Source organism: Hirundo rustica, chromosome 1 (genome assembly GCF_015227805.2).
Source record: "Hirundo rustica isolate bHirRus1 chromosome 1, bHirRus1.pri.v3, whole genome shotgun sequence".
NCBI lineage: Eukaryota > Metazoa > Chordata > Aves > Passeriformes > Hirundinidae > Hirundo > Hirundo rustica.
The window spans coordinates 67,803,764-67,826,388 of NC_053450.1; the positions used below are offsets into that span (position 1 = coordinate 67,803,764).

Genomic DNA, 22,625 nt, shown 5'->3' on the forward strand with positions numbered 1-22,625 from the left:
AACTGAATAAGCACTTATTTTCAAAATCACTGTATCCGAAGTTTTGTGCTGAAGGCCAGTGAATAACTTATTGCATAGCGTCAGCATGCTTGTAAAAGATTTCTATTGTTTGATACTCTATTGTTTATTGTTATAGCTTGTTTCATTTAGTGGTGAACATATAAAATCCAGTTATTTTCTAAGGAAGACCTGCATCTCTGCATTTTTATCTTAGTCACAAGGTGCATTTAAGAGAAGATTGATGCTTTCAAAATGACACGTTGCCTTAAATGCACAATAAAATGGCAACCATCGTACCTCATAGAAAGATATACACAACCACACACAAGCTTTCTCTTTTCAAAGTTCAGGATAGTTTCTGCAGCAGACCACAGTCTAGTCTGAGCTGTTTATAATTTAGGGTCAGACCGTTCATTCTCACATTATTACAGGGATGCGTTCTGGCAGGGAACATGAAATCTTCCTCTTTTCCTGAGTTGGTTCAGTGCCAAAGGAAATTCTGAGAATTGCTCCTTGCAAACACACTGTCATCTGAGAGCAGCGACCTTCTGTGGCATATGTTCAAAACTCTGTCTCCGCTAATATTTCCAGACTGGCTTCCTTCACCAAATGTCACAAGAATTATCCCAAGACCCTTGTTAGACTGACTTGCACACTGTGGGCATGCATTTTAGGTGAGATATATGCCAGCTATTTAAAGCAAGCAATATATAAAGAAGGTTCTGCCCAGACATTTCTAATTCTAGTGTAAGAGTGGCGTCCTGCAAAAATAATTTTGGAAAGGAGAACACCTGAATCAACCCACTAAAGAAAAATTAAAGAACAGAGGTAGCAGGGGTGCTTACTGCGGTATCACCAGATGAGTCTGCCCAATTACATAGACATCTCTACTACATTTTACTTCGTTAAACAATACCCTAACTACATGGGATCTTTTTGCAGATGCTGTATGGCAGTTCCCACAATCTGGGGCAAAGGGGAGTCACACAGTGATGCAGGTGCCTTCAGATGGTGTTATGTCACCTGAAACAATTCCTGCAGTCATTTCACCTGGAATGTTATTGAAACACCACAGTGCTGTCAGGCACATGTGCTAAACTTCATCTGCTCTCTTTGAGACACAGCCTCAAAGTCTCAATTGCCATAGAAGCTCCATCCCCCTTGCCCCAGTACGCTCTGCAGCCAACAGGATCTGCCTTTCCCTTCTCTGCTTTCACCTCTGCCCCTGCTAGCCCATGCTAGAATCTGGGGCAGCTGCTGGCATCACAAGGAATGACTGCAAGAAACCTTGCACTCCTGGACTTTTTTCCATGGAAAAAAAATTGACTTTTGGCATTTATTTTTGTTTGAAATAATGTAGGGAAAACATACTTGAATGATAACTGCACACAAATACTTTCTGTCAAGCAAGACATGAGAAACCTCACTGAAAGAGTACAAGAGGCAGCATGATTTTCCCTAACTTTTTAAATTTTTTTTTCTTTTTAATCCTGTCTCTGCTCTCCAATGTATCAGGCAGAAGCTATAGCATGTCAAATATCTCTTCTGTTCCAGCCAGCTCCTTTCTCCTCATGCCTCCCTGCTAAGGTCCTTGGAGGGCTGGCACCTGCAGGCTTCCTTCTCCCCTGTCTATGTCTTAGGCTCATCCTAAGTTCTTTCCTATCAGCTATCCTTGCCTCCTCCTGTATTGCTAACATTTCCTATTTATTACTTTTAGAAGCTGCCTGCTTCTCCACTGCCTAGTAGAAGTGAGTGTCCTATGTCCAAGTGTTTTGCTGCAAGGGTTAAAAACAAGACAGAAGTTTGACACCTTGTAAGTAAAATCAGGGGAAGAAAATGACAATTATAGTTTACTTTATGGAGCTGGCCAGCTTTCAGATGCACAGGGGAAATATTTATGGGTTAGAGAGAGAAGATGAACATTTTGAATGAGGACAAATTTTTTACTCACTAACAGAGAAAATATTGGGGCTGAGGAAACTGCTTCTTAGGGAAATTTTTAGAACACTTGAGCTTAACTAGGAATCTGAGGGTCTGCTTCAGTATTAGGTACATCAGTTCTGGTACAACTTCAGTGAAAAAAACCCCTTAAAATATCAAGAAAATATAAAGGGCAAGTGATTTTAATAATGTGATACTAAATAAACAGTATAGTATATATTGATAGTCAGCTATGCATGACTATAAATGCTTTTATTTATCTAGAATTCCATTTCTTTCCCTAATTTTTTCACTAGTGTCTATTTTTTATAGTGGCATTTATGAATGTAGTCCTTCAGGAAAAAGCCACAGGTTTTGCAAGAACTATACCATTTTGTTTCTGGTCTTTCTAGCTCCTTTCTAGCTCCTTGGGGCAGCCTGTTTTCTTTATGTTTCTGTTTTTTTTTCACAAACTAATGCTCAGGAAATTCTTATATGATGCACATTTCAGGGGAAGGGGCATCTCTGTTTATCTGCAGGACGGAAATTGTTTAGCCTTTGTGGTTTCTGAGAGATGTTTGTAGGGAAAACGGAGCTCAAAACACAGCCTAATCCACAGTGAAATATTAGTTCTCCTTTCCTGTCAGCTTTCCTAAACCAAGACTTCGCCTTGTCTGTGAACATTCCCTTGAAGAGGGCAGCTTGGATGGCTTCCACATCCTAACTCTTTGATTTGTGGCAGCTATGATCAAGTGGGAATAGAGCTTGTTACAGTAATCCATCAGTGGTTTAACACATGCAGGAACATCCCAAGGAGGGAGACCTTGGGCGACATGGGGAAGGTTAAGGCTATAATTTCTCTTAATGTGATTTTGTCTGGCCTTCTTAGATTTTGTATGGCCTTCTTAGATTTTCATCCGCTTTGGGCAGGGCCATTGGATCAGCAAACCACAGGCGGCAAAACTGTGCTCAACTTTGCACGCTCTTAGACCTAATTTTTTTTTATAAGTGACAGCAGTAGGTTAAGCTTTCTTCCACTTTCTATGACTGAAAAATAGAAGATCCACTTGGGAGAACACCATATATGGTGGTGAGAATTTTGTAAAACAAAGGCTCTTCTCTTTTGTGGTAATTTTTCTTCTTAGTGATTAACTTGATCCCAATCTAAAAAAAAAAGGGAAACAACTTCTCTAGCAAAGAGAAGAAGCAGGAAATGAGAAACCAATACACCTAAATGTTAAGAAAGTAAGAATCACTCAAATTAAAAACCAAAACGTAAGAGAAAGTAAAAATCACCCAAACATGAGAAGCCAAACTCACTGAAGGCAATACACCAGAGCCTAAACATAGGTTGTACAAGAGGAAAACCAAGAGAAAAGAGACGGAATCTAAAGAGAAAATATCTAAGGATATAAAACGAAAGCCACAAATTCCTTTATGCTATTAAAAAAAAAAAAAAAAAAGAAAAAAAAAAAAGTAGGAGGTCATGGATCACTGGGGATGAAAGAAACTGAGGAATTGAGGAAGACAAAAATTAGAGAAGTGAAGCAAGATGACTTCTTTTCATCCAACTTCACCACAGAGGATGTTGAGGAAAAACCTACTCTGGTCCTCCTTTCCTTTTTCTGCATTATATTTTTAATAGACATGAACTAATAGCAGGGTTTGAAACCTTATGAGCAGAAACACATGTTGGAGGGAGATGATATCTTATGAAGCAGTAAACAAGTAGAATACAATAATTCTGACATCAATTAAAATAAAGAAATTGAGCCACTGGCTAAAAGGAGTACGAACATGTATGAAACTGTACTTGGTAACTTAGAGAATCAGAGGATAGCAAAAGCTTTGCCTATCCCTAGAAAAGCAGCAAAGGTGATGCAGATGTTCAGGTTTTATTACTGTATCTGGTAACTTGGTTGGAAGAATGAGTGACAGGAAACTGCATTCTGAATGTTTATAAAATAGGGAATAGATAAGAGTGAGTAAAGAAAATTAAATTTTAAAATCTTTTCAAGAGCCTCATGGGAGGCCACCTGTGAATTGTGAAGTTAAGAGGGCAAAAGAAAAGAAGGAATACACATTGATTCTCATTTGCTGACAGGGCTAACAGCAGGCGTCTCAGGGTTTGTCCTTTGTATTTTGAAATTATCTGGAAACATGGAAGCACATCCAGAGGGTAAAATCTACAGATGGCAGGAAATTATTCAGATTAGTCCTGACTGAAGATTATTAGGGGTTTGAGAGATAAGCAGCAAATCTTCTTCAGCAGATCATGGTCGTTGCTGTAGACTGTAATGAAGTGCACACTGCACGGCAGCATCCGATTCCACTGAGAGTTCTGAATGCTCTGTCAGCTCAGGAGACTGTCTGGATGGCCTTGGGAACTGCCCTGGGACAATGAGCATCCAAAGGGCAGCAGCAGTCAAAGAACACAGAGAAAACCTCAGAACAAAAGGCAGCAGAAGGGACAAACACAGTAAGAGATGACTGATAAGGAGCAGCTGGAATACTGAATTTACTATTGTTTAACACATTCTAGAAAAGTAAGGTGGAGAAAAAGTGTGGAAATGGCCTCATAAGAAAAAGATACAAAAGGATCATTTAAGACTTAGACAAAGATCTAGTTTAATTTGGTCTTGCATTGAAAAGGGTGATGGGTCATATGACCTTCAGAGATACTTTCCAACCTAACTTATTCTGTTAATTAGAAAGAAAAAATATTTTGACTGTTCAGAATATTCAGATAGTACATCCTGAAACTGGCAGATAGAACAGAAGAAAAAATAGATTATGAATTCATTGTTGCAAGAAGTGCATTAGGAGCCAAAATAAGATCTCATTTTTGCAGTTTTAAAGAAAATGTTGTATTATACAGATATCCTGGGCCATGGAGGAAAACAGTTGTTTGTCCCCACACTCTCCAGCTCCTCTTCCAACATCCAAATAAGGTGGCTTTTGGAAAAGGAATCATTCCTCTATTTGATACACATAATGAGAATTATGACTCATGAAATAACACTTTTCTAGGAGAAATCTTTCATCTACTTAGAAACTTCTTGTGCTCTTCTGTCAAGCAGCTGGTATTGGCCACGGTCTGAATCAAGACACGGGACTAGATGGACATTATAATTATCTGCTGTAATTATTACCATTTACATAAGACATGACTCCTAAAGAGAATTTTTATGTTTGCTGTCTCCCATGTTTAGTCCATTAATCCAGCAATGTACTATTTTTAAGGCTTATTCATGAAATTTCACACTCTGAGAGATTCAAGAGTGAGTTTACAGTGTTCCTATCATGCCTGCTCACATCAGTAATAAATAATCTCCATACTGCATCAAGCCATTGACCAGACCTATGCATTAACCAGGGAATTACCATTTTTTGACAAGAGGTGCTGTCACAAGCTTCCTTTATTTCTATTTATGTTCCCTAACTCCTAACTATGAAGATTATTTTCAGAAGGAGGACAGAAAAGGAGTACTAAAATGTAGGAAACTTTACTTCAATGTGACAGAGTATTGGAACAGGCTGCCCAAGAAGGCTGTGGAGTCCCCTCCTCTGGAGATGCTCAAAACCCACCTGGACTTTTCTTCTTCAACCTGCTCTAGGTGAACCTGCTTTAGCAGGGAGTTGGACTAAGTTGTATGCTGAGGTCCTGCCCAGCCCTAGCTGTTCAGTGATTCTGGGAGTTAAACCAAATATTTCAAGGACTCCTTAACTTTGGAAACAATTTTGATAGCAAAAAAATTAATTCCTTCCATTGGATTTAACATACAATCAGGCATCTTCCTTAAAAAAGAGATTCCCCCAAACCACAGAATAAATGTATTTGAAGATACTGGAGTTTTAACCTGAAAAGAGGTCGTAACAGTTACATACATTAAGAATGTACATAACGTTAAAATGGTTGTCATAACAAGTGGCTGCCTAAGAGTGCACTGACGAGGGAACCTTGTGAAAGACAGAAATAAAGTTCAGAAGAGGGAGTGCTGGCATTTTGAAATTCAGCACAAATGACACAATGAACACACATTCATAAACAGTGCTGCAACCAGGGAGGGCCAAAAACCCAAAGAATAGAATAAAATCTTAAATATTTCATTTCAATGAAGTGTTATAAAAATGTACATATAGACGTATTTACCTACTGTACATACCTTGGCTGACCTAGTGATGGCCCCAATCTCTGAATAAAGATCAGTGCTGTCTGGGAACTTTTCTACCACCATAGTGCAGACGTGGTGCAGGAGGGACTGTTTGTGCACTGTGTCCTTGACTTCTGGAACCTTCTCGAGGTAGCTCAACTCAAAAGCTTTGGCCTGTAAAGGAAAAAAAAAAGTAAGAAATTAAAAATAAAAATGCTTACTCCTTCCCATGCAGATTAGTAGACAAAAATGAAGACCAATAAGGGGCAGAGGGGAAAGAAGAAGATTGTTACAGTAGAGGAAACTTATTGCTTTTTATTAATTTTTAACTTGATTAAGACTAGGCCTAAAATCAGTCCAGCTGCAGTGAAATGACCCACGACACAGTTCTCAGCCTTTGAATGCAAAGCATCAACACTACACTTAAGGGAGTTACACTGCTTAGCTCAACATTTCTTTCAGATTACGCTGAAAGAGGCAACACACAACACGGAACACACTAATGCACAATAAAAGCATGTTCTATTCCCTAAATTACTTTTCTGGTACAAAGTAAATAGTGGGTTGCAATTTTCACAATGGTTTCGACTTCTGTTTTTTTGAATGAAAAAGCTGCAAGGAAATGCTGGGACATCAGGCTTACGTTGGTTCCATTCAGAAAGTTCCCAATGGCTAGTAGAGTGGAAAGAATAAATCCCAAAGTTTTATTGTGCTCCAGTTGGTCCATTCCCTCCTTCAGGTCTAGCAGTGGTTCTGCAACTTCCTGCCATAAGAACAGAAACAAGAAAGTGAAGGTTAGTTTTTAACTCTACGGTTTAGATTAATTACTGCAAAAAGTTCCTGAACTGGCGTCTTGCAGAGTGTAAACTGGCCATGTGTGCTGGCTTTCTTCCATGTTCCAGCTAATAAATCACACGCAAGGACAGCAACAAAAGTACATAAAATATTTTCCTACTGTTGTTCCTTTATGTATGCAATTGCCTTACTTGTCCTGGGGACGATCCTATGATTCCAAACAGAAGAATGCTGCTGCATTTCAGCTAAATGCATGAACACACCCAAGTCTCAAGTGATAAAAAAGCTTCTTAAAAGTATTTTTTCTAATCTTTGAACAGCAAATGAAAAAAGTTAGAAACCTTGCTGACTTTACAATTGTAGAATGACCCTACAGCTTTCTTCTAATGATGGTCACTTCTGTGTTTTAGATATGGTTTTGTGCTAGTGAGAATATAAATCTGGAAAAAAAAAATCTGCTGTAAACATCAAGCTTTACAAATAGTCTAATTTTAATCTTTTAATTTAATGCATCTTCCATCCGCACATGCTGAGTATAGATACGCATACTGGTAAGGCTTGAAATCATAAATTTTGTTCCATTACCTCAGGAAGTGAACTACACCAGAGAGTTCAAAGGAAGAGAGTGAGGGTAATTGAGTTGACAGAATTTATTTCTATGTCTCTGTGTGAGGCCCAGGGTTATTTATTTTGCATGCAGAGTAACAGTTCACATTGTTTCTATCTTCAAATGCCATTCTAAGCATCCGTGAGGAGCATTCTTTTCACAGCATCATAAAATGGTTTGTGTTGGAAAAGACCTGAAGATCATCTAGTTCCAGCCCCTGTGCCATGGGCAGGGAGACTTTTTTTCCCAATTTCCCAAATTGTTATACTCTTTATGAGCCAAGAAGCAAAAATTAAGTTGCTATTTTAGACCAAGAGGAAAAGTAACTGAGAACTTTACTTTCTTGGAGACATACGATGGTTCCTTCAACAACTGTAGTGATATTTTACCATAAAAGATGAATGAAACACATTCCTAGTCACTACAGAACAATTTGTCTCCCAGAACAATTTGTCTTCTGAAAAGAATATGGCAAACTCAAGAAAAATTAAGAGATGAGATAGTGAGCTAAGTAATTTATACATCAGAGGAGAGTGCTAAATAACCCAAAACTTTATCTAAGTGAACTAAAATAAAACTGCTGCACAGTATTCTTGGAGTTGCCTTAAGGTCAAAGTTGATTTAGTTTATTTTGTTGAGTAATGGGATAACTCAAATTGCTCTGAATCTGTGGTAAACATGGGCTTCTGAACTATTTTGTTGAGATCAATTTTCAACCTGTCAAAAAAAAATTCCTAAAAGACTAATTTAAAACATTCTCCAGGTGAAGAAAAAGGTGGCAGAAGAGGCTTCTAAACCAGGCCATACTGAGCCCTTTATTTAGCTATTTAGACAAGTTATCTGGACTTTCTTGCATATAATACACATTTATAATTACTCTTAATTTCTTATTTTCTTGTAGGATTAAAAAACAATAAAGAAGAGTGTGGAAGATACTGAACAATCAGATAATTTTCTGATTTCTTCAAATTTACCTCCTCTTGCTTCCTATAAAACTCATCTTGTACCTAAAGAGGGAACATAGATAAGGCAGAGCTACCTCATATCCCTGGATACCACATTTTATTTTTCAGCTAAATATTAGGTTTGAATGAAATTTGAAGATTGGTCCAGAACTTCTGTCAGAAAGACAACTTATAATGCCTGATAAATGTTTGATGCACATGTAAAAATGAACTTGTACTTTTCTCATTTCTACACCTGCTTCTATTAATTATATTAATTTGGTGACCTTTTAAGCTGTCAGTAAAAAGGACATATTTGTCTGCAGTGATCCTAATAAAAAAATTCAAAGTTTCTTTTTCTTTTTTAAAGACCTTTAAATTCCCATTGAGATAATAACATTTGACAATATCTGTATCATAAGTAGTTCCATTTGAGAAATGAGTAGCAACACAGTGCAATTGTTTCAACCTCTTTTGTCTGTGCATTTAAACTAGGATATCAAAAAAAAGGTGAGAGAAATTATTGCTCCATTAACGACCTTTGGTAAGCATTTAACTTAACATTTCAAAGAAACATACACATTATCAAGCAAATAATTTGGAAAGGGTTTTTTTCTTTTTTTAATTTTCTATAGAGAGCAAAGAGTGAGTATTTATTCACCCAGTTCAGCCCCTCACAGTGTGAGGATGCTCCCTACAAACGTACCCTGACTTGCTTTAGTTAATTAAATTCAAGCTAAGAAAGATGATTTCTCTTATTATGCCTGAAAAGCTTTCCATGAACATAAACAATGCATCACTTAACCCATTTCTTGAATAATTAATGGTTTTTTTTTTTTTTCAGGTTGCCAGAGATGAAGCTAAGACCTACCCAGGCAGAACTCTATTCTTGGCAGGTTAGCAGAAGAGTCTCATGTATGGGAACCCTGCTCTTATCAATAACTCAGGTTCTTCACACTGTCGGTAACAGGGGCCATCTAAAACTTCCAGCCTCATGGAAATAATAACACTCATATCTTACATAAAATATATGTGTGACTTGGTAAATAATGACTGCATTCTGAACAGCTGTGAATTTTCCTTATTTCAAAATAAGATTAAAAAAGAAAAGATCAAGCAAAAGCCAGATTAAAAAAAAAACCCAAAACCAACCAACCAACCAACCAACAAAACAAAACAAAAACAACAAAACACCCCCCCCCCAAAAAAAAAAAAAAAGACAAAAGCTGTGGAGCTAAGTTATTTTGGGACCTAAGTTTCATTAAGGGTTTGCCCTTTGGCAGATAGATCTTCAGCAAAAACATAGTTTCCAGAACAGAAGAATGTTACCAGCTCAAGGGTCCCTTTTATCACAAAAATTACTAATGCAAACTACTTAATTTTTTAAAACTGAATATCATAGTATCTTATTTCAGTCTAAATAACAGGTATGTTTACTGGTTACCTGGAGCTTAAACTCTGACCTTAACCTTTTGTTACTGGAGACACCCAGATGCTTGCTCTTCCTTGCATCATGATGTCTGGTCCTGTTTCTCTGTCCTCACCCAAGACCCAAGCTGTCTGTCCTAGCTAGGTTTGTCTGTTAGGCTTATCATGTGCTCCTCATACTTTATCACAGTTACTTCCTCTACTGTTTTATGGCAAGTACTGCGCGTACTCCTATCTACCTTCAAACAGGGATAAAAATGTTGGCTTTGTCTTCACTACAGCTTACTTGAGTAGTTTAAGTATTTAAGAAATTTTGTACTAGCATCCATTCTACATGGATCTTAGTTGGCAATGGATTAACTAACTTTGTGGCAAAAGGAAAACTTTTGGAATTTCTTTAGCTTTTAGCAGTGCTTCAAATGTTGCTTTTTGACTGAGAGGACACTAGAAATTCTGGGTATCTACAAAGATTAACAGCTACAGCTAACTCATCTTGCATGAAAGGTACAATTTAGCCTTGTGGTAACTTCAAAGAAGAATAAATAGCTGTACCAGTGAATAAAAACAAACAAACAAACAAAAACAATCAAAACAAACTGGCAAAAAATATTCATGCCAGATACAAGTATTTTGCTAGACAAGTCAGAAATGTAAATGGCTAATACGAAAACATTCCAGTCAAAAATCCTGAGTATTCGTGTGATTGTGGGTCCTAACACCTAAGAAAATTAAATAAAGGTTGAGAAATCTTGACACTATCCCCTACATATCAATCCAGTGTTGCACAACTCATTAAACAATCATTGCTAGGTAAAGATAAGGCATTTTCACAAGCATGTCCCAATCTTTAGAATCCATATCGCACAGTTACATTGATTTTTCAATACACACCTATATACACACAGATACATACACAAAACTAGTATGCAGAGGAGAGAGCTGCTTTAATGGCAATGCCAGGGGTAGGCACTTAAAGTGCAGCCAAAAGAAAGCTCCTGTGCAGAGATTTCCTGAAAGACTGTGAGAGGCACAAAGTACCTGGAATCCCCTACATAGCTTCATCCTGTCTCATCTATACATCAAAAATTTACCCTCTTTTTAAAAATTTTTGCCCATGATTCATCATTCTTGACATACAGCCCAGTTATAGTGTTCCTTAAATGAATGCCATCCATGGAAAAGGTGGTAACAACTGTGGGTGACTGAGCTGAGCTGTCTTATCTTTTGTTTAGAATTTTGAGAGCTATAAACAAACAAAAAAACCCCTTAATTGATGGTGTTTTCCTTAGTTCAAATGGATTTACAGTCAATATTCTGATACACTGAGTATTGATTAAAGATCAATACTCTGAATACTATGATATAAGACTGAATATGGTAGTCTTCACTCAATCTTTACCAAAGAAAATTCTTCATCATTCTGAGGTAAGAATTTCCTGAATAACAACATCTGGAGAAGATGTGGCAGAGATTTAGCCCTCTTCTTTGTTTCAATATCATTACTGACTAATTAAAGGAAGGAAGACATAATCTCTTAATTTTCTTTTATAGAAGGAAGAGATTATGAAGGATCTTTTTAGCTGTTTCCTGGTTGGCCACCGAAACAAAAGCGACCCATTTACCATTTCCTCAAAATGTCCATATAATAATACCAAGGTCAGGGAAAGATTAAGCAAACCCTGGGAAGAGTCTCCACCCATCCCTGTGCTTTGTCTCACCTTTTCCACTATCTCGTAGTCCATCTTGAAAGCCCAGAGCTGGAGCCTGGCGGAGAGTTCGCTGATGGAGGAGAGGGTGAGAAGGAACTGCTCAGCGCTGCCCAGGGGTACATCAGGATTTGCCAGCTGGGCCTCCTGGATCTTCTGCTTTTCCTCCTCGGTCGGGATCATAGTCAGGATTTTCTGTACAGGGAGACAAAAGGCAAGCATCAGCAGTGGGGCTGAGAGCAGTGTGAGGGCTGGTTGCTGGATGACCCCACAGTAGCAGCCCTCAAGCCCTTGGCTGTTTGATTACACAGCACAATAGTAACCAACAACTGATCAAGTGCACAACAAAGAAAAACGAGGACTGCTATCTCACACACCTGCAGTTTGTTTAAAAATGAATCTGGATTAAAATGCCTCTTTATTTATTTTGAAATCTGTATGCAGATATGGCAAATAATGGGATGAAACACTGAAGGAGATAAAAGGAAATTGGTTAGGACTGATGTCATCAACTTTCATATGTTTAAGTCAGAACTTAGTATCTTTTTGCAAATTACATATGGAAGTGAGGGTAGAAGGAGAACAGTTTTGTGGCCTGTGATTTACAGCAAGTCAGACTAGATTTTAAGGTCCCTCTTTGCCCCAATATCTATAAAACTTTGAGCACACTTGTAAGTATACAAGAATACTTTAAAGACTCCTGTCCCTTGCTGTTCCCATAATTTCTTACTTTTTGTTCAGTCTGTTTTGTTTTTCTTATGGAACATGGAAACTATTTCAGCTTACTAGGTCACTCCTAAAGTTTTCACCCTAACTGAAGGAACACACATTGAATTTAAAGCTGAAATTTGCATTGCATAACATATGGACTTTTTGTCTTTTTTTCTGAAAAAGGATCTCAATAGTTTCATTTTCTGCAGTCAGTGTGGCTCAAAACATTCAAATTGTCCCTCTAATTCATGGATTTTACAAGCTTGTTTAAATGTGGCAGCTCTCCTTCTGAAAGTATTGCTCTCTAAGGTACTGCTTCTTAATCAGTTTTTAACACAATGAATGCCTTCAAAATAAAAAAGAAAAGCAAAACAACATAAAGGCATCAGATAAGCTGAGGTCTCTACCCTACGGATCAATGCCTCCTTAAAGGAAAGCACATTTTTAACACAACTTATGTTTATTCATCTCAGGAATGACATGTTTTTGCTGTAGCCATCTATAATGATAGAGGCTGTTTTGAAGGGGAGGAGAGAATAATAAAAATACAGCCAAAGAGCTATCAGACCTGCCAATCCAAACTACAGCCTTGTTCCAACACTGGACACATCCAATTCATCAGAGCAGCACAACTTGCCCCCTTCCAGTACCAATAATTCCCCCGGCTGTTTGTACAGCACTGGAGCAAAGCGTGGATAGAGAGCAAGGGATTTTTCCTGCATTCAGGCGAAGAACAAGAGTTAACCAGACAAATAATGTTCAATTTGTTGAACTGGGACTTATTTAATTTCAGCCACAGCATTTGTATTGCTGTCCATTTTCTTCTGGTGACTTCCATAAACATTAGTAAAGAAGCATTTTTTCAGTTAATGTTGCCTCTCTCTTGCTCTTTGTTGTTATAAACAACGACAACAACAACAAAAAAAAGGCTTCCTTACTTGGACACTCAAGATTCTACCTTAATAAATTAATATCTTAAGTAAAAAAGAAAAAAAAAGAAGAGGAGGAAAATCCCTCAATACACTCTGGTGCTTTTCTTTAGCCTGAAAAGGACTGCTTGGAAAATATACTGATGTACACATGTTCCAGCTGACAGTATTTATGTATTGATTTTGAGATGTGCCTTCCATCCATCCACCCAGACATGCTGAAATCTGTAACTTGGATCATACCTAACATAAAACTAGATTTATAAATAGCTGCTTCATGGTGTCAATGGTGAACCAATACTCATCTAAAAAAGTCTGTAAAAAAAAAAAAACAGACTGAGCCTGAAACTCATAAAAGAAAGGTGTTTCACAGTGTCCCTTGGAGGAGTCAGGCATTTTAGTGCCTACTCCTCTCTTCCACAAGAAGAGGAAGCCAACACGCCCTCAGCGGAGACAGCGCAGCTTGCAAATAGGATGATATTGAACGTCCATACATGGAGAGTTCAGCAGTAGTTGTATGATGGATGTAAAAATCCTTCTGATGCATTTTTGAAGGCTAACACTGCAGCAGTATTCTCAATTGCCTCCTACAAATAACTAGGACTTTTGGCAGCTATCCAGGGATCCCACAAGTATTTTGTGGTGGGGAAATGCCTTCACTCCAGATTTTGCACTGCTTTGGGGCATTTTAAAGAGAGCTAAGAAACAGTAAGCTTTATTTCCAAAGGGACTCTCCTCCTCCTTGAGTTTTATATAAACATCACAAGATAGATGGAGCTGACAAAAAGCATCCAAGTCCGAGTTCTGCATGGCTGCTGTGCTGCGTACCCTACTCTGTGAAACAGAGGATGCCAAGCAAAAGAGCCTGTGCTTGTGGTGCCAGCTGCTGAGGATCAGCCCTGCTCCTGAAAGCCGTGCCTTGGTGGGGCCAGAGCTGCTGGCAGATCTCACATCACCCAGGGTGCAAGTGCCTCCGTAACAACGACCTACACCAGCGCTCCTGATCTGCTTGGGCAAATGATTCTGATCCTGCTGGTCATCATCCTTGGCGTGCCCCTGAGCAAGTAGTGAAATGCTCCTCTTCTTGATTTCCACTCTATGACTAATTTGAGCCATTTGTTCAGAGATGGAAATTGATGAGTACACCATCTGCCACTTTATTATTATTTTAGTTTTTATTTCTATTATTTTTTGAGAAAAAAAAAATCTAACATTAAAAGTAGCATAAAATCACAGCAGGGCAGAAGGTTACTGGCACCTGAGGTGACCATTAAATCATAAATAGCTTAGAGTCCAATCATTACTTCATATTGCTCTTCCCAGTACACAGAATCCCAGAGTGGGTTACACTGGAAGGGATCACAGTGGGACTACTGATCCAACCTCCCTGCTCAAGCAGGGCCATCCCAGAACACATGGCACAGGATTGCAACTAGATGGTTTGTGAATATCTCCAGTGAGGGAGACTCTGCACCCTCTCTGGGCACCCTGTTCCAGTGCTCAGTCACCTGCACAGTAAAGAAGTTCTTCCTCATATTAAGGTGGAACTTCCTGGGCATCAGTGCCCACTGTCTCTTGTCCTAGTGCTTGCAACCACTGAGAAGAGCCTGGATCCATCCTCTTGACACCCTCCCTTCAGACACTTAAATGCATTGATACTGTCAGTTTGCTCTTCTCCAGGCTGGACAGGCCCAGCTTCCTCAGTCTTATCTTGTAACTGAGGTGGTCTCGGCAACTTTCAGATCAATTAAAGAAGAACTTACAACAACTTAACAAACTTACAAGAACTTAACAAGCCCTATGCTCATATTCTCTAGTACACGTGACACATGTATTTCCCCTTCATGCATACTCACACAACTGTTTGGGCCAGAGTCTTATGTTTTGAGGAAAACCACTGCACTAATAATGGAGGAAAATAAGCAATTTTTGCATGAGATAATGGACCCCAATTATTCTGCTGCTGGACTTAGCCACCGGCTTGAACTTTCAGCAAAGTGATCAAATTACTTATTTCCTGGACTCTGCCATCCTGAGGTATAATCTCCAAAAGTTCCTAAGAAGGAAGACTTACAAAAGCAACATATGGCTGAGGGTCATGGACCACAGTGTGGGATACAAAGAAGCACCTAAGCAGCGACGGTGAGTATCCCAGTGCCTCTGAGGAAATGAGGTGCTTAAGTTTTCTCGTTCATGAGATCTTAGGGCTTCTCAGTGATAATGAGGTTGCAGGGGTGTCTTGTCTTCTGTGTGTGGTTTCACCTGACCTTACCAGGTGAACAACAGCATGAAAAAAAATAGTAACTCAAATATCTTTGTTGTTGTTGTGTCCAAAGCTTCCTGTGGCTTGAGGAACACAAATACAAAAGTTGCATGACCAAATACATGTTTGTGGGTATTTCACTAGATATTTGACAGGCCTCAGATGACAATCCAACTCCTGAATGGCTCTCACATTTCAGCTTCCCAGGCAGCTGTTCACAAGACCCACTTCTGGTTTGCATTACCTGTAGAAAATCTTAGGAAAATGTAACAGCATATGAAGGTGAGAACTTCACTGTAAGAGAAGCTGCCTGCACTAATTTTATTACAACTCTTCCAAAAATGATCCAATTCTGAGAAGGAACTACATCTAAAATGCTGATGAACATCCCTCTAAATCAGGAACTGACACCATTGCCTCAGTCAGACCACTCTTCTTCCTCAGCTCTCTACAGAAATAGAAGAACATGTCATTGCTGGTCACAGAAACCACAGATGATGGTTTGCTGCAAAGAGAGAAAGTGTGGCATCTTTTCTTTAAATAAAGTCTTAAATAGATTAGGGCTGTGAAATGCCAACTGTGAGTGTTTGGCCAGCAAGACACCACTGAGGCCATTCTCTCTTCTGTCTAGGCTTGTGAAAAAGGTGTTCTTTCAGGTCACACGAGCTAGTATCATTTGAAACATCCCATCACACTCTTACAAAGCATTAGCTAAACAAATTGGATGCTGCAAATGTTGATGTACCATGTTAGCGATCAGAATAAAAATGTAAATATCTTGTTTCCAAAAACCAAATTTTGATTTTTGTTCATACATGTCACCATCTGGTTTTTTTAACATCAAGCTCTCACTTTCGACCCGTTTTTACATCTCAGGGCTATCTAGCCACTCCAGACATCAATACTTCCAATTATTTATTATGGGTATGCAGGGCAGCACACCTGGGTATGGAGGGTACAGCACACCTGGAGAGATTTTTTTATTTCAAAGATTTACTAAAAGCTGCACCTACTAATGCAATCAACATTGTGTAGCATCACAAAGCTATATTCTAAAGCAGGAAATAAACCATGCTAATGTCCACACAGCATTACCCTAATTTTAGTCTGCTAAATTAACCACAGTCTTTGGTATTTGATTTTGGTACACATTTCCTTACTAAGCAGCCCTTTACAGAAGGATCCGCTCGTTTCCTTCACTACAGACAAGCACCAAGGACTGCTTTGTTGGACTCCATTCTTGCAGTTGCCTCTGATATATAAAAATGAGGCACCAGGATTTTAAGCTTGCCTCTTTTGCTTAACTCACAGCAAGACCTCATCCATACTAAGGAGGCAGTTCTTTATTCTGCAGTGAGCTCCAAGTTGTTTGAACACAATGAATGCCAAGCATTCAAAGAAAGGAATACACAAACACTTTGGCAAACGTAAGGTGGCAATTTTTTTTTTAGCTGGATTGGCTCATGCTTGCAAACACACAATGTGCATTCCTCTGAAAACACGTCTTAAACAGTGCCTGCTTTGCATACTAAGTGGACTACATCTGCCTTTCTGGTGTCATGGACCCACTTTTGCCTTTTTTCACAGCTCATGAGTACCTAACCACTTTAAGACCTAAAAATACACAACATACTTAGGAATAGAAGGATTTAAAATAACTGGCGTATTTTTCCACTTATTTATATATTTAAAATTAAAAAGTAAAGTATGGATTACTAACACGAGTTCAATGTCAAAAGCAAAGCAGCATTCAGCAGGATGTAGGGCAGCAGTGGAGGCTCTACTGGACCTACTGCTCTAACTGGACTGAGCAGATAAAGAATTGGGCTATCATGAACTTGTGCCTGCAGCCCATTGCATCCCTGCCTTGTTGCTCTAGCATTACTGCCAGCACTGCTTTAGTCCACTGTCCTGAAAGGAATTTCCAAGGTCAGTTTTAAGGTACCATTTCATCCACTGAGGTGCAGAACTAAAGCCATACTCACATGGCAGTGGTGATGCTCCTCAGCAAAGGACATGGCACAGAGATCACTGCCAAGGCAAAAGATGGCTCAGGTGACTTTTTACACTGTTGGTACTCTGCTCTCTGTTGGATCTGACAAAAGCTGAGGACGATCCTAAAATATAGCTTCTCTGAAATTTTAGCAGTGCATGTTATGTTGTCACCACTCCCATCTCTCTTCCTGCTCTTTCTTCTGCTTACTGGATGTGGTATCTCTTCTAGACAATTATTGTGCAGAAAGGCTTTTGAATACCCACTGTGGTAAAACTTTTTTATTAGGCAAAACTGCATTTTTTTTCCATACCCATCCTGCCTCAATCAACCCACAGAGAAGCTATCAATTGCATTACATAGCAAATTGCCATATTATCTGTGGGTTTTTTTAATAAATGAAGCTGATTCTTACACTATTAGTGATTCGTTCAAAGTGGCTACCAATTATTTCCTCATATTTAGAAAGATATGAACCAGAAAACTTCCTAAAAATCTAGACTGAAACAACAACCTCTCTTCCTTCTATGCTAACTTTAGGGCCAAAGCCAATGAAGAGACAGAAAAACGGAAGACACACACGAAACAAAGCTTGCCTACACTGTAGACCAAAGGGGCAGTATGCAAAGCTGAGGCAGGGATCTTCTGAAAACAGTGGGACTCACAATAATGCATTTTTGTATCAACCTGTGTGCTACCTGGCCAGTTCTGTGTAGCTTAATCCAGCCCTCTCTGTCACTATAAAGGTCTGACTCCGTAACACGCTGTAAGAAAAATATGTAATTTGGGATTGAAAAGGAAATCTCAACTCAGTGTGGGCTTTTGCCTAATAAGAAGTAAATAAATATATATAGTTGAGGAATAAATCCTCCTGCTTTTATGCACATAATCCTTTCCAACCAATCAAGACTTCATTCCTCAAAGTGCAAAGTACCTGGGCTCTGCTGCACTTACCCCTTCTCTCGATTTCAAATACCTGAATGATCACATTAGGATTACTCACATCACATCAAACTGTGGGGACAGACTTCAGAGACCTTTTCTTTAGCACTGGGCAAGTATATTAACAGTGTACAATTTCCTGGTTTCTTAAATTCTTCAAATTGAAATTCACCTTCATACATATTTGAAATAAAATTATGGGTTCCTGGCAGCTCATGGAAAGGCCACCCAAAGGAGGGTGTGGTGGTACAAAGCACAGCTGTGGACACCACAGCAGGTGGTTGGCAGATGGGCAGCCCAGAGACTAATGTTGGCAGTGGAGAGGGTGGGCTGTGCAGAGCACCTGAAGCCAGAGAAGGACACAGTTCTAAGGAGGATAAGCAGAAGTTAATGAAGACTTGTCCTACTTTGTCAGCCATTTTATGTTGGACTTGGTATGGAAACACTGCCTACAGCACTGAGATCTAACTGTCTGTGACTTGGGCTTGGCTGGAGGAGTACTTCTCTCCAATATTTTAAAGCTCAGTACTGCAGACTACAGTGGTGGGTACTTGGGCTGGGTCATGAAAAATTACTGGTTTTAGAGTGAACTGTCTCCTTCATAATATGAGTAAAATATGAATACAGCAAAAACTAATATAGCTTGGAGAAGAAACAATATTCTAGTAGGGATAAATCAGGCCTTGCCTTCTAGCTAGAAGGATAGAAGGATCTTTTGCCTTAAGCATTTCTTTTGAATGTAACTGTCGGCAACACCATTTTCAGACCAGGAAGCTTTCCTCATTTTCTTTTGCAGTCAGCAAGGTGAAGGGGGAAATCACGAAACATAGTGCCAAACCACTAAAAGGTGACTGTGAATTAATATATGACCTCTGATAGCCACTGGTTGAGATTTGTAATTGTGCAGATTACCCTTACTAGATGATATAGGCTTATTGGGAAAAAAAAAAAAAAAAAAAAAAGAAAAAGAAATGAATACGAATAATGAAAAAAACAGTGGAACCACAGGCTTCTTTTACACTTCATAGAAGAAAAATCTTTTGATAAAAAAATAATAAACAGAGCTCATCTTGGATCTTGGTAAGAATATCTGCAAAGTCAAACATGTAGTGGTAAAAATTACATCATCTGTAATCTTTTTACCAACTGCTTTTCTTCAAACAACAGTAACACAGAAATGCTATTCTGGGCAGAACTAGTTGTCGTATTTGTTTTCCATTAGATATACAATCTAGAATGACTCCAACAGCTAGCTGGGCATGAAATTTATTAAACCCTGCACTAGTTGCATCAGCTCTAGTAACTCACTGCCTATTTTTGCTGCTCACAATATTTCAGTCAAGCTTCAGATAATACTCTGAAAACCCTGACAGGAATTAACACCATTGCTACTCAAACAAAGCAGATAATCCATGATCACTGAGCATGCCCAGCCTCATGATACTTCCTGCTTCCAAGCCCACTGCACTGGTTTCACAAATTTAACACTCAGACATGACATAATACACCCCCTTCTCCTTCTTCCATGACCAGTCTCGCCTGTACCATATGCAACATGGGGAAAAAAGTATTGAAAACGCAGACTTGAAGACATCGACTGTTCTTTCTTACCTCTATTCCTTCCTTGTTTAAGGCATATTCATCAAAGTTCAAAATAGCAGTCTTGATGGTGCGGGGAGGGGGCAACACGGTCAAGCCAATATTAATGGCATTGCTACGCTTTGAGTCCAATACAATGATCTCCTGTCTCTTCCCATCTGCAGCAGTTTTCTTGGGAAAGAAGAGAACAAGGTCATTATTCCTCTGGTCTGTTTCATAAACGAGAAGTCACTCCTTTCACTAATGACTTCCCCCACTAAAGAAATCTGACACTGAGTGTAAACCTAATTTATGTGCAGGCATCAGAACAAGCTGAATTCTTCTAGCACACCCTTATCCCATCAACGTGAGCTGCCGGGATTCAGAGATCTGAATGCTGCCATGCAAAGCAGAGCTAGTCTGACACAGTCCCCAGAAAGGCAGTTTGGGACAGGAGCCAGTCTGAAAAACACCTGAAACTGCCTCTGCCAGACCAGAGCTCTGCTGTGCAGCAGGACTGGCCAGCACAGGACTGATGGTGCAGCAGCTGGGCAGTCAAGGGGCTCCAGGGCTCAATTCCCTGTTAGATGCACCAATCTGGACCCTCTCTCACTTGTGCAGCTGGCTGGGAAACAGAATTGCTCCCACCTGACTGCCAGCTTTCTCCTGTGTTATAAATCCACCTCGGACACTGGCAAAGGAGCCATAGGTGTCTCTCTGGAGGCACTGGCATGGTCTTCTGACCTCTGGCTGCCAGGGTAAAGTTATTCTACCTTGCTGCTCATGATATGTCTGTCAAGTCCCTTCATAGATGCAGAAAAATTTCCACCCTCAAGCTTTTTTCAAAGTTTTATTTGAGACCATCCATATCCTTGGATCTTACCTCCAGTACAAATAAATAATAAAATCACAAAGAACTGGCAACAAATGCTTTAAATTCTGTTCTATTGTAGACGCAAGGAATTTCCTTCTCCCCATCCTCATAGTGGCAAAATGTGAACCAGCTGTGCAAGGTGACTAGAAATCCACTTATACGGCATAAGGTAGCATTGAATGTGGTCTTTGCTTCACACCTCAGCATGTCTCTCTCTCATCATACCATGCTAGGTCTCTCTTTGGTGACTATCTACGTTGTGCTGGGTAGCTGAATGGTGAGAGGACTCTGCCCCTCATACTCAGGGCTTTTTCCTCCCTCTGCATATATGTGAACACTGAAAACATGTTTTCTGTGGTTCTTCTTCCTTTCCCCTATCAGAGATGGGCTGAGGAATGCCGTCAAGCACAGGAGTATAGGGAGAAGTAATGCATGCTGATGTATCAGTCTTTCATCTCTCATGGATATGGGGAAAGCCCAGGAGGAGACATACTGCTTGAGTCTCAATCTGTGTTCAGGATCGCTTTTAGACTACTGAGCTTTGTCCTTCACTTTCTTTGGGTCTGCTCCACAGCCACCAAGACACAAAATACTTCACTGCCAGGCCTACGTGTTATTTTTGAATTGGAAGTTAGTAAATATGAATTCATCAAAGCACGTCCAGCTGTGGACAGCCCATAATTGGGAATGCAGTTGTATCATTAAAAAGATACCTTTTTCTGGCATACCTTTTTCAAGCTCAGAACCTTGCTTTGCACAGGAAGAGGTTTGCTCACTGGTTCCTGCAGCCTGCCTAGCCATCTGTGTGATACCACAGTCCTTTCATCACACCAGAACAACTAATGTGGCATGATACAACTTCTGTGGGCACATGGGACTGAAGGCAGGTGCAGTTTACAGGAATTGGGGAATACCACATACATATGATCTGAGAAAGTAGTAAGATGGGGTTTTTTTATACTTAAAAAGAAGCAACAATTTTGCAGTAAACAGAATAAATTTTAGGAGAGTAAAGATAATATTTGTTTTCAGTGTTTTTATATCAGTTCTGTCAGAACTGATCTCTTCTTAAAAGCTTAAAAGTATCCCCAAAGCCTTCCTGAACTTTCCCTTCTTTGAGTAATAGACTCCTCTTTTTCTTGGGGAGCTACCTGAAGGATGTGAGATGCAGCTTCTCCTTTAATGCAGTAAATTTTACTTCCCGAGCCACCAATCACATTCTCAGGACCACAGTTAGTGGCTAAGACCACATTAAAACCAAACAGGGCTCACCAGAGACTGCTTCCTCTCGAGTTTGCATTGCACTAAGCTTTTTTTAAACTACCACTTTTTACCTTGTCCTTTGGAGCACAGAATTACACAGCTCCAAAGAATTTATGCAGAAGGGAAAAGGCCAGGGGAAAGGAGCTAAATTTAGGCTTCCCACATGTGGTATGGGTAAGTAAGCCTCAAATCTGCAGCTCTGCTTTGAGGCTCCCAAGTCTAACAAGAGAGACGTATTCATTTGGGGGACGCAGGACGCTCACAGCCGGGATCATTGCGATCCCTACAGTGCGCCCTGTAGCTCCCTAACAATGAGTGATGAAAGACAGATGAGCTGCACAGGGCATGAGTGCATGGAGGTATTTTCCAGGCTATAACTGCATATGGGATATAAAATATTGGGGTGAGTAACCCTTTTCAAAAACAGGGGCTGAAGAGATTTTAAATCCATTCTTGGGGCGAATGTCTCAGTTCCATAGAAATCCTTTCCTAATAAATAAAAGGATGAGGAGAAGAGA

General features: G+C 39.5%; 1 protein-coding gene across 6 annotated transcripts in view; it reads right to left on the reverse strand.

Moving 5' to 3' along the window:
• Positions 1-22,625, reverse strand: part of FHOD3 (formin homology 2 domain containing 3) — a 379,860-nt gene that overhangs the window by 36,326 nt on the left and 320,909 nt on the right. For all 6 annotated transcript variants that reach the window (XM_040087661.2, XM_040087652.2, XM_058422724.1 and 3 more), the window contains 4 exons: positions 20,004-20,162; positions 11,567-11,749; positions 6,718-6,837; positions 6,087-6,248 (listed from right to left, as the gene is read on the reverse strand). In XM_040087661.2, coding sequence (XP_039943595.1) covers positions 6,087-6,248; positions 6,718-6,837; positions 11,567-11,749; positions 20,004-20,162 — 624 coding nt within the window. The remainder of the gene's footprint in view (positions 1-6,086; positions 6,249-6,717; positions 6,838-11,566; positions 11,750-20,003; positions 20,163-22,625) is intronic.